The sequence below is a fragment of the Heliangelus exortis genome, chromosome 1 (assembly GCF_036169615.1).
Source record: "Heliangelus exortis chromosome 1, bHelExo1.hap1, whole genome shotgun sequence".
In the NCBI taxonomy this organism is placed as follows: Eukaryota; Metazoa; Chordata; class Aves; order Apodiformes; family Trochilidae; genus Heliangelus; species Heliangelus exortis.
Genome location: NC_092422.1, coordinates 86,343,654 through 86,357,637, shown reverse-complemented (window position 1 = coordinate 86,357,637; position 13,984 = coordinate 86,343,654). Strand labels below are relative to the sequence as shown.

Below are 13,984 nucleotides of genomic sequence, written 5' to 3'. Positions count from 1 at the left end.
GCTTTCTGCAAGCAAGTTCCCATTGGGATTCACTCAAGACTAGGTGTGGACTTGGAAAATAACACCCAGATAGACATAAGGGAAGACAAGGAAAGGCTCACATTTAAAATAACATACAGCATCTTAGTAATCTTATCCTACAAATACTTTGAGCCCTGCCTGATGGGCATGTTACAGTTCTAGATGGGAAAGCAACAGAAGACAAAAGTGAAATTAATAAATAAGCAGTATTTTTCACACACGTCATTCAACATTAAGAAATATGCAATATACTTTACTAACATAAATAGATAAAATGTCTTTTAAAAACCCACAACTGTACACAAGTAACACAAGTACTAGCCATCTTAACAGGAGACAGGAGCTTAATTAGGCAGCTTGGTTGCCTTTTTTTTTTTTTTTTTTTTTTTTTCAATCAAAAAACCCAGTGTCCCCATCCTGTCCAAACTGGTGAGTAGGCCCGGACTGCATCAAATGAGATGTAAACTGCCTCCTCCCTTAATGCTACAGAGGCTGAGCCCATGCAGCTCTCTCACCAGATACTGGTATGTACACATGATGCACAGCTACCCAATTTCAAGCCTCCTTGAAGGTATTGGTTCAACACAAATTAATTTGCCATTGCCAAATGGTTCTGAATCCCTCATGATGGAAGAACAAGATAAATTTTATTTTCACTTGGCCAGGATTTGAAAGCTCAGCTTGATAAGACAAATCAGTGTCCTGTCTTAACAGGACACTGGAGTGCCTCAGCTATGTATATCAGGCTGAGACTTAATCACAAAAATGGTAGAATTTTAGTATAATAACTGCTGCAGGAGAAGCCAGGTGTTTCCAAGGCTCAGTTTAAAAATCATCATCTCTGTCCCTCTGTGATGAGATGGGGAAACTACCCCACCTAAACAAGACAGTGAGTAGAGATTCCTCCTCCTTCAAAACTTCATACCATCAGCAAAGTTATTACTTCTCTATTTTTAATCCAGTTGCTCTTGTCTGACTCAGGGCTGGACCAGGGAGGCACTGGCAGAAGGACACTGCAGTTGTTGGCTTTTGGGGCATTCCTGGACAATACAGTGATACAGTCTGCAGCCTCTTTTTTTTTAATTTCAGATTGAGGGATGGGACACAAGGAAAGGTTCAGTTTAAAAAATTCTGTTTAAAATCCTCCTGGAAGCCATAGAGGAGTGTTTAAATAAAGACCAGCTGAATCCAGGCAGAGCTTGACCACAGTTTTTGTTTCATCCTGAAAAGGGTAAATCCAGGTAACCCAATATTAACAGAGCAGAGAGCACTATCTTCAACTGATCAGATTTCTGCAGCCTGTTCTTTCACCAAGTGCTACCTGGCTTCTGTTAAATGTGGAAGTTCCCTTTTCTGGTGGGATATTCGGTAAGAAACAAAAAAAGCCAAAAGGTGCATTTATCAAGTGCAATTAAAGAATGCAGGTTCTCTTACGTTAGCATATTCAGTGCTTATTATAGTAACTCCTGGTTTTGGAGGACTGGGTCAAAATGTTTTACCTTGTTCTGTACACAGTAACTGCAGCTGGTGAAACCAGACAATGGAAGAAAGTACTGTAGAAACAAAAGTGGAGAAGATCACAAATCTCACTTTCCAGAGAGTTCTTCAGTTTTCCTTTTTTTTTAGCTGCCGTTCTTCACATTCAGTAGTCATCATCAGGGCAAGGAGAAATAGCAAGAACTTCTCATGTTCCTGAAATGCAGTGGCTTCTGCTACTAACAAGAGTCCTCAGCTGTGATCTCAAGAGACTGGGCACTCATCAGCTTTGAGCTTGCAGGAGCTCAGAACACAGACAGTCATGGAGGACTATCCAAAGTGGTTAGATGCTGAGGTGACACAACTGCTGTGTGGATATAGCCTGGGGCTGGAACAAAAATCCAGCGGATTTTGCTGTCTGTTGCGTTGCAGAAGCTGGTTTTGCCATCTCTTTTGGCCCACTCTGCAGAAATCTGTCACTTGTATTACAAACAATGCTGCCACTGAGATGGGGTTATGCTTCCCTTGACACATCTCCAGCTGCTCGAATTGTTGGCAGACTTTCCATTTAGACAGATGCTGTAGAAACAAAACTTTGTTTTAGAAACAAAAAATCTCTCAGAAATAGTGATGTCCTAGAGTTGTTTTTCCTATGTAACCAGTGGAACAGGCCATACAGATATGGAAAAGATGTAATAATGGTGTGAGATCCATGGTGCCTTTCTCTCTATCATGCACAACTCCTTTGAAAATCTCAAATGAATAAAGCTAGAATTTCTCCAAGAGCTCATCTTTTTTCCCCAAGGTAGCATGTATTTCTGAATAATTCCTGACAAGCACAGGTTCCTCTTCTGTTAATAAAAAAACCAAACAACAGCAACAAACCTGGATTGATGGGGACTTGATAGCCTGCACAAACTCTCTGCCTCAGTGCTCAGCTACCATTAGTCTTAAAAGGGCCTTTTTTTCCTAACATGTAGCTTAAATCTCCCCTGTTTAAGCCCATTGTACTTCAAATGCTACATCTGCTGGGTTAGGACAATAAACAACTTGTCCCTTTAAGGACCCTCTCTGAAGAGGGTTGTTATTGTATTCTTAATTAGCTCTGCCATCTCCAACCTAAACAAACATAACCCACCTTTCATCAGAGATCACATTCCCTAGATTATTCTCATTTGTCTGGTACTGGTCCAAGTTGAGCTCATATTGGGGTGCCCAAAAGATATTGCCTTCCATGGCTCTGTCCCTCAGGGGTGGGACAGCTGCTGACAGCAGCAAAACCCCAAAGCTGCTGTCCTACCTCCTCTTCCACAAATGGTGCAGAGATATACCAAGGAAAATATAGCTTCTGGAAGGCAAATGTCTTTGTTTTGTTGTTAATGAACAAATCATGCTACAGCAACCTTCAATATAAGATAAATATTTATTCCTATTTACATCACAGAGTTTTTTCTACTTCTGGGCTAAGTCCCAATACCATAGAGCCGAGTACTACTAAGTCTGGAGAATAAAAAGCTAACCTTAAATATGCTTATGTTTTGTTAGTGCAGCTCACTGAAACAAAAGAAGAAAATGCCTTCTCAAAAAGAAGAAAAAATCCAAAAGAAGAAAATCCATTCTCCTTTCTACATTATGCTCTAGAGGAAACAACATAATGCCTGTTTGATGTTTAACAAACACAAATGTTATGCATCTGGCTGGAGCTGCATGATGGAACTGCAGAATAACTGAGCAGTAACCTAGGCTGCATGACACCCAAAGAAGTTCTAGAAAAAGTTGTGTTCTTCAGAGACAAGCAGCAAAAAAACATTTGCTTCAGTAAGAACTACCAAATGAGCTTTAAATAGGCACATATTTAATCCTCTCTGTATTCTCACAAGTCCCCTGTGCTAGGTTTGGTTTCAAACTTTATCTTGGATCTTTTTTGCCCTGTTTTTATTTTACACTTGCTATAAATGATAAATGAAATTATATACCACTTGACTTTCAATATTGCATTCTTGCTTATAAAAAAATATGAACATGTTGAAGGCCTAAACTGCATTCTTTTTCTCCAGGAGTTTAGAATGCTTACTACTTTTTAAATTTGGTGTATGTATACTCAGGTTTATAGACATAAGGCATGAGGCTGTATCCCAGCTGAAGACTTTCAGGATACGGTGCCTAAAAAGGCAAAACTCAACCATTTGCTGATGGGCACTGACATGATATGAAGTGTTAAATGGTCAACTCTGGTTGTTCAAACTTGAAAAATCAGCATCTAAAACTGATTTTTCAAGTTTGGCTGTGCCTGACAGCATAAACCACCATCTACAAGAGCAGCTGCAGCACAGTTGTGGAATGGAAGGGGAGGGTGACTTCAGCCTGTATGCTATGTGTTCCCTGTCATTTTGCCCTGTCCTTTGGCCTGAACTGTAAAAGGACCTTCTGGGAAGCAAGATTCTCAGGCTGCCTTTGGCAATGGTTATAGAGCACAGGGAAAGGGCTGAGAGAAGCAGCTACTGCTACTTAAAGTAGTGCTACTGCTTTAAATCCTTGAGTTTCTAACATCCAGCAAGTCTCATCCAAAGGTTTTCTGCTGAACTTGAGTACTGAAGCCGCAAAGTTAAGTCACTTCTTGAGAAAAGCACAGTAACATATGTTTAATACTTACAGTTGAGTCCTCCTCTGTCTTCATTTGATTGGACACCTACTGAAACAAATGCACTGTTTTAAGCATGTAGGATAAATAACTATTTAGCCAAATGGGATTAGTGACATGCACCAAAGCTGAGGGTTCAGTGAGCTAAGTACTCTCTGGACAGCAAAATGCAGTCCATTCTCTGTCTGCTTACAATTTAGATCACCATTTTGGCAAGGACAGATTTTTGGCTTGAAGCAACATCCCTGCTCCATATTTTTGGGACCGAGTCCTGAATCACTTGTGGGTTGTTTCTGAAGGAAGGACACAGCTCTTAGCACAGCTGCTGCAGATGCTGGGCAAGATCACTGCTCTGCTTTTTCCTGCTCTTTTCTGAAGCACTGGAGCTTTCTAGCAACAAGGAAGAGGGCATGGATTGTCCTCGTCCATGAAAAGTGTGGCTGCCTTTGCTCCCTTTTCTTAGAAGCTACCTCTTGTGTACCTGCAAAGTGGCTTACAGAAGTACTCAGCTACATCAGCAGACTGAGTCTTGTTCAAAAAACATCTTTTAGAGCTACGTTTTGTTCTGTTTTGCCAGTCATTGAAGGGTCCTATACATGGGCAAATACAGCAATACAAGGGTATGCATGTATAATTTGGAGTGACAGTGAGATACACTTTGTAACTTGTAGAAAGCTGCTTGATCCTAAGGGGATCTTGAACCCCTTAGTTGCCCAGCCAGTGACTCTGAAGCTCTAAGATTTAATCTCATTGATTTAACCTCTCATTTTTGCTCTGAATTGTGCTAAGCAAAGGGCTACCGACCCCAGTCCTGTTGCATGAAGGAGCATCCCCTCTAGTTGTGCAGCAACAGTCTGCAAAGACAGCAGCTGAGAACTATGGCCTGAACCAGCACAAAATCTGAGTTACTTTCATATCCAGCAGTTAATTCCTGAGAGGCTGAGATGAATTAACAAAAAGCCATAAAGAATAACATGTTCTGGAGCACTATGCATCCACCCCCAGGATTCTGACAACAGCGTGACTTCCTGCTGTTGTGTGCAGAGGATTTTACTTGTACCTTCTAGCAATTAACTGGACGAAATGAAAAAAAGGGCAAATGAAAATTAATTCTTCAGATTGGGTCATGCAAAGGAAGGGCTTCGTTACCTGTGTAGAACACTGGTATAGAAGATCTCCTTTTCCACAGCCAGCAGATTATGGCAACTAGAAGACCTATCAGAATGACAATGGAAACAATGCCAGCTGCTTGAGCACCTCGTCCATTTTTTTCCAGGTTTTTGTGACTTTCTGTGCTAGAACCACTGCTTTGATTCTGCTGTGTGTCTAAAATAAAATAGAAAAGAATGTAGTAAGATGTGAATTTTCACACTAGGCAAATATTTGCCCCCATTTTACACACACACACAAATTTCTCAAGGCCTAGCGTAGGACTGATTCTGGTGGCATTCCTTCTGAGCAAGTCACATCTCCAGTGTCAAATATTACACTGTCTAATAATACAGTAATACAATTCCAGTTTATTTCTCCCTGTCATCATATTGTGTGCATCCTTTCTTCCTTTCTGCTCTTGGGAGACTATGTTCAGACTATTATATGAATACTCCTTATAGTGTTTATAATACTACATATGCTGTTATTTAAATACTCCACTATACAGTTTTTGCTTATGCACACAAATTTGGTTCATGGAAACAGTTTAATTTCTATCCCCTGGCTATGTTTGTGGCATGAGTGGTGTTAAATCCAGAAGACGTGATTCCTTGGTGTGTTCAGGTAAACTAACTGGTAGGTATCCAGGGTGCAGAAACCTGTGAGAGAAAGGTGTAGTGGGAGGCAGGAAAAGCAATGAGACTGAACAGTCACCTCCAGATAGCTCCTCTACCCAACAGTTTGTAAATCATAAAATTCACTATTGCTACCATAGCTGTAACTTCTTTTTAAATTTCTTTATGTATAATTTTTTTGAAGGCTTTCTGTTTTTCTGAAGAGTTGAGTGGCTAAATACTTGTTTTTACTATTGATCACTTGTATCAGCAATACATAGCTTATTATACCTTTGCTATTAGGTATATTGTTCTGTTGGGCTAATACTACCTGTTTGCTACAGGCCTACTTTAAACAGTGCACTGCATTACATTGAGTTTTGGAGACTGAAAACACAACTTCATAGATTCACAGAACTGTGGAAAAGACCTCTAAGTTCACAGAGTCCAACTGATGAGTCCAACCCAGAAAAAACCCACCATGTCCACTACAGTGTGTCCTGAATTGCCACATCTACATGTTTTTTGAGCACCCCCAGGCATGGTGACTCCACCGCAGGCTCCCTGGGCAGCCTGTTCCAGTACCTGACTACTCTTTCTGTAAATAAATTCTTCCTGATAGCTAGCTCTAAGCCTCCCCTGGTGCAACTTCAGGCTATTTCCTCTCGTTCTACCTCTACAAGCTCCTTTCAGCCAGTTGTGAAAAGTGATAAGGTCTCCCCCCAGCCTCCCTCTCTTCAGATGAAAACAACCTCACTTTCCTCAGCTGCTCCTTATAGGACTTGTTCTCTAGACCCTAGGCAGAGGGTGTTTGAAAACAGGCAGAGTAAAAAGCAAATGTGAGTGCTGCAACACAGTCAGACAGGTGCTCAGGAATCATGGATCTACTGTATTTGGTTCCCAAGGAACCAAATGGTAAAGCCCAGTGACTGCCTCACAAGAAGTTCTTGGTGCTGTTGCTATAACGTGCTTGATGAGGTGTTTTCTTCAACGTGGAAGAAGTAAAACAAAGAAGTAAACATAGTCCCTGGCTAAGCCTATCTAGGCTTGAAACAAAAACTGCATTCTTAGCACTTTTGGGACCTACTGAATTAAAGCATACCCTTCGTTAGTGCCTATCTGTAGACAAAAACAAGCTGGTTGCTCTATCTGCTGTCTAGAAAATCTGTAGACAAAGACAAGCTGTTTGCTCTATCTGCTGTCTAGAAACCATGAAATATCACAAAGGGACTTACAGTTGGCTGACAGATTTTCCCGCAGTACTTTATTTTCTATGGAGCACTCTATTTGCATGTTAGAAGTGGCTTTAACCTTCAGTGTGCTGAAAACACTGTAGGTGCCATCTGTGTGGTTAGTGATCTTTAGCTCTGACGGAGGCAGGTGGCTGTTGTCTGTTTTATTTATCCAATAAACAATGGGCTTTGGGTATCCGTTGCCAGACCTGCAGCTGAAAGTCACCTCTTCTCCAGCACTGTTGCTGTTTCTTATTGGTCCAATGAGTACTGGTTGGCTATAGCTAGCTGGAGAGCAAGAGAAATAGTCATCAACATATTGAAATGTATTGAAAAGACAAAATTTTGATGTGGGTTCTGAAGCAGAAGTTCTGGCTTTCACACGACTTAAAAGGGAAACACCTGCAGGTTTGGTATGTAAGCCAAAGATCTTTGTGAACAACTGGAAAGGAAGAAAGCTGAAGCCAAACCCAAAGAAAGCAAGCAACTTGAGCTACTATCACCCACTCATGTGCAAGAGCCCTTATATTAGTGATAACCAAACTGAAAAAAATCCCATGCTGGATAAACACCGGCGAGGGGTATTCTCCCCAGTTTTAGATACCTATCTGTAAACATTTAAATTGAGCAGACTTTATTTCAGCAAAAGGCTAAGTATGTTTCAAAGTTAAGCGTGTGCTTTGATACGGCACAAATTTGAAAAAATATGTTCAACTGATACAAGTTCTTACCTGCTAAACTGAGAACCACTTTTGCCTGGTGAATCATTCTGGTGTATTCAGTTTTCTGCAGGACTACGCATTTGTACGTATGTTCATCACTCTGGCTGACATTTAGCAGTAGCAGAGAAAAATCACCTCTTTCCAATCTATCCCAGAATAACTGAGTCCTGTTTTTAAAGTGAATACACTGTTCACTTTCATTGTCTTGACCGGAGATCATTGCATGTACAACTGAGCACTCTTCTTGATCATCTTCTATTTGCCAATATACCCGTAAATTTTTTAAGCGCAGTTCCCTTTCTCGATAAATGCAACTCAGTGTAGCATTGTCTCCCAGTTTACTGACAATGATTTTATCCTCCAGTGCAATAACTACAAGATAAAAAGAGAGAGAGAAAAAAAAAAAAAAAGGAAGCTTATGTGGAAAAAAGGTCATTCTTTTCAAGTATATTCTACCACATGTGGACTCCAGTATTAGTATTTATAACAGGCAGGTGAGTGTGGTCACTTCATAGTCATTCCTAGCTCCTGGCTTGCCTGTGGCTAATTCACTCCATGTCTCTCTCTGTTTTCAAAAAAGAGTCTTTTGCCATATGAGGCCTTCTGTTTATTTCTTTCACTGAGAACTGACTGGTCTAAGCATTCCCAGCCCCATAGATACCTGCATGTTTCACTTTTTCCACTGACTGGAACTGACTGCATACACATATTCAAGTCTTAATACCTTTTTTTTTTTTTTTTAATTAAGAGAAATGCCAGATAACACCAGGTAAATATCAAGTGGAAGCACTGGTAAGAAAAAAGTGCTGCCATTATTTTGAGACTGAAAAACTTAAAAAGGGGAATAAAACCAGTGTTTCTCACAGCGGGCAAGTAATAGCAGTTATGTTTTATTGCTACCATGAGTATCATTCTCTCAGCAAAGAGATGCAGCTGGCAAACCAGTATGCCCAGATACCTCCAGTGACACATTCATGAGGTATTTGCACCCTCTTGCAGCTACCTGAGAAATGCTAGCACAGTAACTGGCTTTCAGGGCACTTTTCCTGTCCTCTAGACACGAGGAAGGCAGCCACTCCTTCTGGTGAGAATTGAGAAAGCATGAGCTGGCTGATGAGCACTGCAGAAGGTGCAGGTCAGCTCCTCAGAAATGGCCAGGGTGGCTCTGACCAAATGGTGGATGCACCACCTCTCTTAGCCAAAAGCCCCCCCACTCAGCTGCTTTCTGACACCAAAGCAATGTGTGTGTTATAAACATTGGACTGGGGGCTGAGAAGGGGGTCAGGAATGGGGTTGGATGGGAGACATGACAACTGGGGGAAGGGATTTGCAGGTGGGTGAATTAGGGAAAGGAAGATGACAGGACTGAGGTTTGGAAATGTGGAATCAGAGAATGGTGAGGTGGGAGGTGGCAATGTTTTAGGTTAAAGGGTCTTTGTGTTGGTGCACTGGACTTGGAAATAGCTCATCTATATGTCTGAATTGGGCTCCCTGGCTGAAAATCACTGCAAAAGCAAAAACAAGTACTTTCAGGAAGGAGGACAGTATGTTCTCCAGTGCCTTATTCTCTGCTGTATGAGACAAGAAATAACTGACTTGAACTGCAACAAGGATGCTGCAGATCAGACTTTGGGAAACTACTTAAGAGCAGGAAAAGCAGCACTCTACAAAGCATTGCCTGGGAAGATGGAGATACTTCCATCACTGGTGTTATTTAGGAACAGGCCAGAGGTATCTGTTGAAACTGAATCTGGTACAATTTGTCCTGATTTTGGACCTGGAGACTTGCCCTGATGACTTTGTTGAAGTCCTTCTCAGTGATTAAGCAAGAACAGAGACAACTCTGAAAACATTTAAATATCACCAAATGGTCCTTTAACCTTACCTTTATTTTGAAAGGTATTTTTAAGACTTTAGTAAAAGACTTACTAAAACTGGGCACTTGATGCAGTGACATATAATTCTATTCATAATATGAACAAGGACTTTAACTAGGGATGTTAGATCTGCTTATCTTACTATGCTGCTTCCAAGGCCTTTGGTTGGCAGAGCAAAACAAGCAAGGAAATCTGTAACACAAGCAGAGCAATCTAAGCAAGAGAATCCGTAAGTTTTTTTGCTGTTCTCAGTACTGAAACTGGTAGAAACTGATTTTTTTTTTCTATCAGTTCCCTGATGTATGTCACACTGAGGAAGTCTTAAATGTCTTGCTAAAAAACCACAGATGTTTACATTGTACATGCGAGAAATACCCCGTGTAAGTGACCAAACACTTCATTTTAACTGAAGTGTTCTGAACTTACCAGCTCTCAGGATATGAGGAAGCAGTACCAGAAATCTGCAGCTAAAATAAAAAAGCAAACAAGACCGTTATATGATACACTTTAGCATCTCTGTTGTTTACTTAAGCAACAAACCTGATATTGATTGTTTTAGTATAGGAGCAGAAGTAGGTAAATTAGGTACAGCTACATCTATGTTACGTGCCATTAAGTATTTGCATTTTTGACAGCTGCATAACTTCAGTTCAAACGACACAACTGTGGGTGGGTGGCCAAGGCCAAGAATAGCAGTAAAATGCACTAATATTGGAATCAGAGCAAAAAGACATGAAGCTGGTATTGGGTCTTCCTTGTCAAAAACGAACTGTATAGACTCATTGGACAAATAGACCCTAGAGGATCACAGTATCACAGGCCTAGATCCAGGTCTCAAAGCTCTGCATCCCACTGTTTTGGTGAAACATGATGAGTTAGAGTTTTATCTGGGTAAAGGATAACAGCAGCAGCTGACCATGCTGCCCACCGTTTTGTGCACTCAGTAAAAATGTGTAAACAGGAAATACCCTGATAGCAAGGAGCTGTGCAAAGGTTTTGCTGGAAAGAGCTTACTGTGTTTGATTACTCTGGAGGGGCAATTTTGTGCAGGAGTTTCCCAAGGGAATGACACCTGCTGGATGCAATAGGAAAACCGAGTTTGAAGTCATCTATAAAGCTTGGGTGATTTAACTCTTATCATGTAGGGCTTTAAGAAAGATAAATGTGCAGCACCAAGAGTTCTCTCTTCCAGGCTTCCTGCCCTTTCCCCACGGCTTTGTCCAGCCAAGCATCAGGATCCATTTGCCACCTCCCAGGCACAGCATTGTTTCTGCCCAGCTGTACCTCTACCAGGTGCCTGGGCACAACTTCTTCTGTAGAGGAGGGTCTCTAATTCCCCCCTCTGTCCTAAAAAAATTATGATCTTCTCAAAGCTATTTGGATTCCCAGGGGGAGAAGCAGAGGAATGAGATGGGGAAAGTTTAGAGAAAAGTAAGTCTGAATCGTATCACGTTTACGTAAACAAAACACTTTATTTTCCTTTCATAGCCTTTTCAATGGTTTCATAGATAAGGTTTCAAAAGTTTAAGTGAATGCCCAGTTTGTAACAGCGCAGATTTACTAAAATAAGTATTAGAGCAGAAATCAGCCCTAAAGTAAGTCTCTCAAGTAAGGCATACCTAAGCACTCCAGGGAGGCAGTTCCCCTATCCTCTCTTCTGTCTCTGGCATTGACTTTGGTGGCTTTCACACAGTACACATGTACTGTCTTTGTATTGGTATACTGTGCAGGAGCCACCCCTTTGTGCCAAGCTTATCAGGTCTGTCTTGACAAGCTCATCTTAATGTTCTTAATCGTATGGCTGGGTTTGTTTTGTTGTTCCCCACCCAGGGTAGAAACTATGGATATAGCAAATCATTTTAATTTAATGGAGAAGAACAGCTGACTGATCTTTATGGGACTCTTCAGGGAATTCCCCATTGCAGGTGTTTGCTGATGCCAACAAACACTTTGTTAGTCAGCCAGAACTGATTATCTAATGTACATATACAAAGAAGACTTTGATTCCTTATTTTAATAAATGATATCACAATTAAGATCAGACAGATCAAGAGATGTTCATCCTCTTATTTGGAGGAGGTTACAGCTGTGGTACAGTGGGAGCAGTGGCAGCCCAACATATTCCTCTGGAATAGCCCTTTTTAGAAAAGGGGAGGAATGCTCTTGACTGCAAAGAAACCTCTTTTGCCTCAGAAGAACACTCAGCTCCTGTGCCCATCACACTGGCAGTGAGCTTCACTAAGCCCAGGTATAGCTGCATTAGTTTCTTAGGTTGTGTCTCTCCTTTATTTGCTAAAAATATATTTTTTTATTTTTTTAATTTACTTTTATTTGTGTTTTTTAATTTGTCTATTATTTCCCACACCTTCCCCTTCAATAGTTTTTTAAAATGTCTTGTGAAACAGGAGAAAGTTGCACTTCCTCTTTTACACATTCTTGTTTGGTGAGATGATGTCTCCTACCAGCATCTCAACTTTTTTCATGCACTATTTATTTTAGGCTCAAGGGATATTTTTCCTGTGGCACAAACTAGCCAGACATACCCCAGTGCTTCCAATCCTAACTTCGGGGCTTTTGCTCCATTGCCAAGATTTGCTTTTTATCCCCTCACCTTGCAGTGACATCGCTCTTTTCACATCACCAATTGGTAATCACATTAGTGCCCTGAACTTTTTTTTTAAACTTTTTTTAAAAACTTTTTCTTTAAACTTTTTTTAAGGTTTTAAAAAAAGTTTAAAAAAATGTTTTAAAAGTTTAAAAACAGTTTTAAAAAAAATAGAAAAAACGTTTTAAAAAACTTTTTTTTTTTTTTTTTTTTTTTTTTTTTTGGTGAACTTGTTCTAGAACCTTGCAGCGAGGGTAACACGAATCCGGGCAACAGAACCCGCTGAGCCTGCTTGCCTTCTCCTCCATTTACATTCTCTCCAAAAGGTCTCCTTAAAATGCCAGCTAATGCCCCGCAGCCTTCGGCGGGGCAGATGATAAACCACGGGTCGGTGGGACCCCTGCTGGGGTCTGACCCTGACCAAACCTCAACTCTCCCGCGGTTCCAGGACACCGGGGGAGGCGGGGAAGGGAAAGCGCTGCCCTCAGGCAGCCGGGAGCCGCCACTGGGCGGGTTTAGCGCCGCGACCCGCGGGTCGGAAGGGGACCCTGTGTACCGCCTCGGCCCCTCTCACCCCTGAGGAAGAAGCCGCCCCGTCCCAGAACTTTTCTTGCTATGAAAGTCGGGATTTCTTTTTCTGAGGGGTGTTTGTGTATCTCTCCGGCAAACAGCCGGCTTGGGCCCCCCGAGCAGACAGGCAGCTCCCGCTCCCCCTCCCCCGGCGCCTCCACTCACCCTCTCAGCTCCATCGCGGCGATGCTGGATGCGGGCGGCTGCCCGAAGCGGGTTCTGCCGAGCCGAGCCGCCGGCTCCCCGGTATAAGCCATTCCCCTTTGCCTCCCACGCCCCCTCTGGCCGGGGATTTCCGCCTTCCGTGCGCTGCCCGGCTTGCTGCGGGCCGCTCTGCCACCGGCACTGAGGCTGCCTGGAAAACCCTTCTCTGGGCTCCGGCCCCGGGCCTGGATCGTCTCCGGACACCGGGTGCTGCGGCCTGAGAGAGCCCAGCCTTGTCCCCGCCGTCCGGTGGGTCTCAGGCACCTGCCCATTCCCACTGAGCCTTTTCCAAAGCTCATCGGAGGTGCTTGGCAGGGGGTCCCGACCCCCGCAAAACCATCACAGAATCGTTTTGGTTGGAAAAGAGGTTTAAGATCACCAAGTCTGACTGTTCTCACAGCGCTGCCAGCTGCATCGCTGAACCATAACCCTAAGCACTGCTTCTACAGGTCCTTTCAGTACCTCCAGAGGTGGTGATTCAACCATCTCCCTGGTCAGCCTGTTCCAGTGTTTCATAACCCTTTTGGTGAAGAATTTTTTCCTAATATCTGATCAGAACCTCCCCTGTTTCAACTTGAGGCCATTCCTCTTGTCCTATCACCAGTTACCTGTGAGAAGAGATTGACCCCCACCTCACTGCAAGGTCCTTTCATGCAGTTGTAGAGAGCAAGAAGGTCTCCCCTCAGCTTCCTTTTCAGACTAAACAACACAGCCCCTTCTCATAAAACTTGTGCTTTATACCCTTCACCAGTTTCATTGCCCTTCTCTGGACACACTCCAGCACCACAGTGTCCTTCTTGTACTGAGGGTTCCAAACCTGAACACAGAATTTGAGGTGCAGCCTCACAAGTGCCAAGTACAAAAGGATGA

General features: G+C 42.4%; 1 protein-coding gene across 2 annotated transcripts; it reads right to left on the bottom strand.

The window, feature by feature from the left end:
• Window positions 1–246: 246 nt before the first annotated feature.
• On the bottom strand, window positions 247–13,341 carry ICOSLG (inducible T cell costimulator ligand). Of its 2 annotated transcripts, none has more exons than XM_071751723.1 (7): window positions 13,076–13,341; window positions 10,162–10,202; window positions 7,868–8,230; window positions 7,140–7,424; window positions 5,288–5,464; window positions 4,151–4,189; window positions 247–2,076 (listed from the first exon to the last, which is right to left on the bottom strand). In XM_071751723.1, the coding sequence occupies exons 1-7, from the start codon at window positions 13,165–13,167 to the stop codon at window positions 2,066–2,068; spliced, it is 1,008 nt and encodes a 335-aa protein (XP_071607824.1). In that variant the 5' UTR covers window positions 13,168–13,341; the 3' UTR covers window positions 247–2,065. The 2 variants fall into 2 exon arrangements, with proteins under 2 accessions (XP_071607824.1, XP_071607816.1); XM_071751715.1 differs by having other exon boundaries at window positions 4,151–4,186; window positions 13,076–13,187.
• Between the last annotated feature and the right edge of the window lie 643 nt (window positions 13,342–13,984).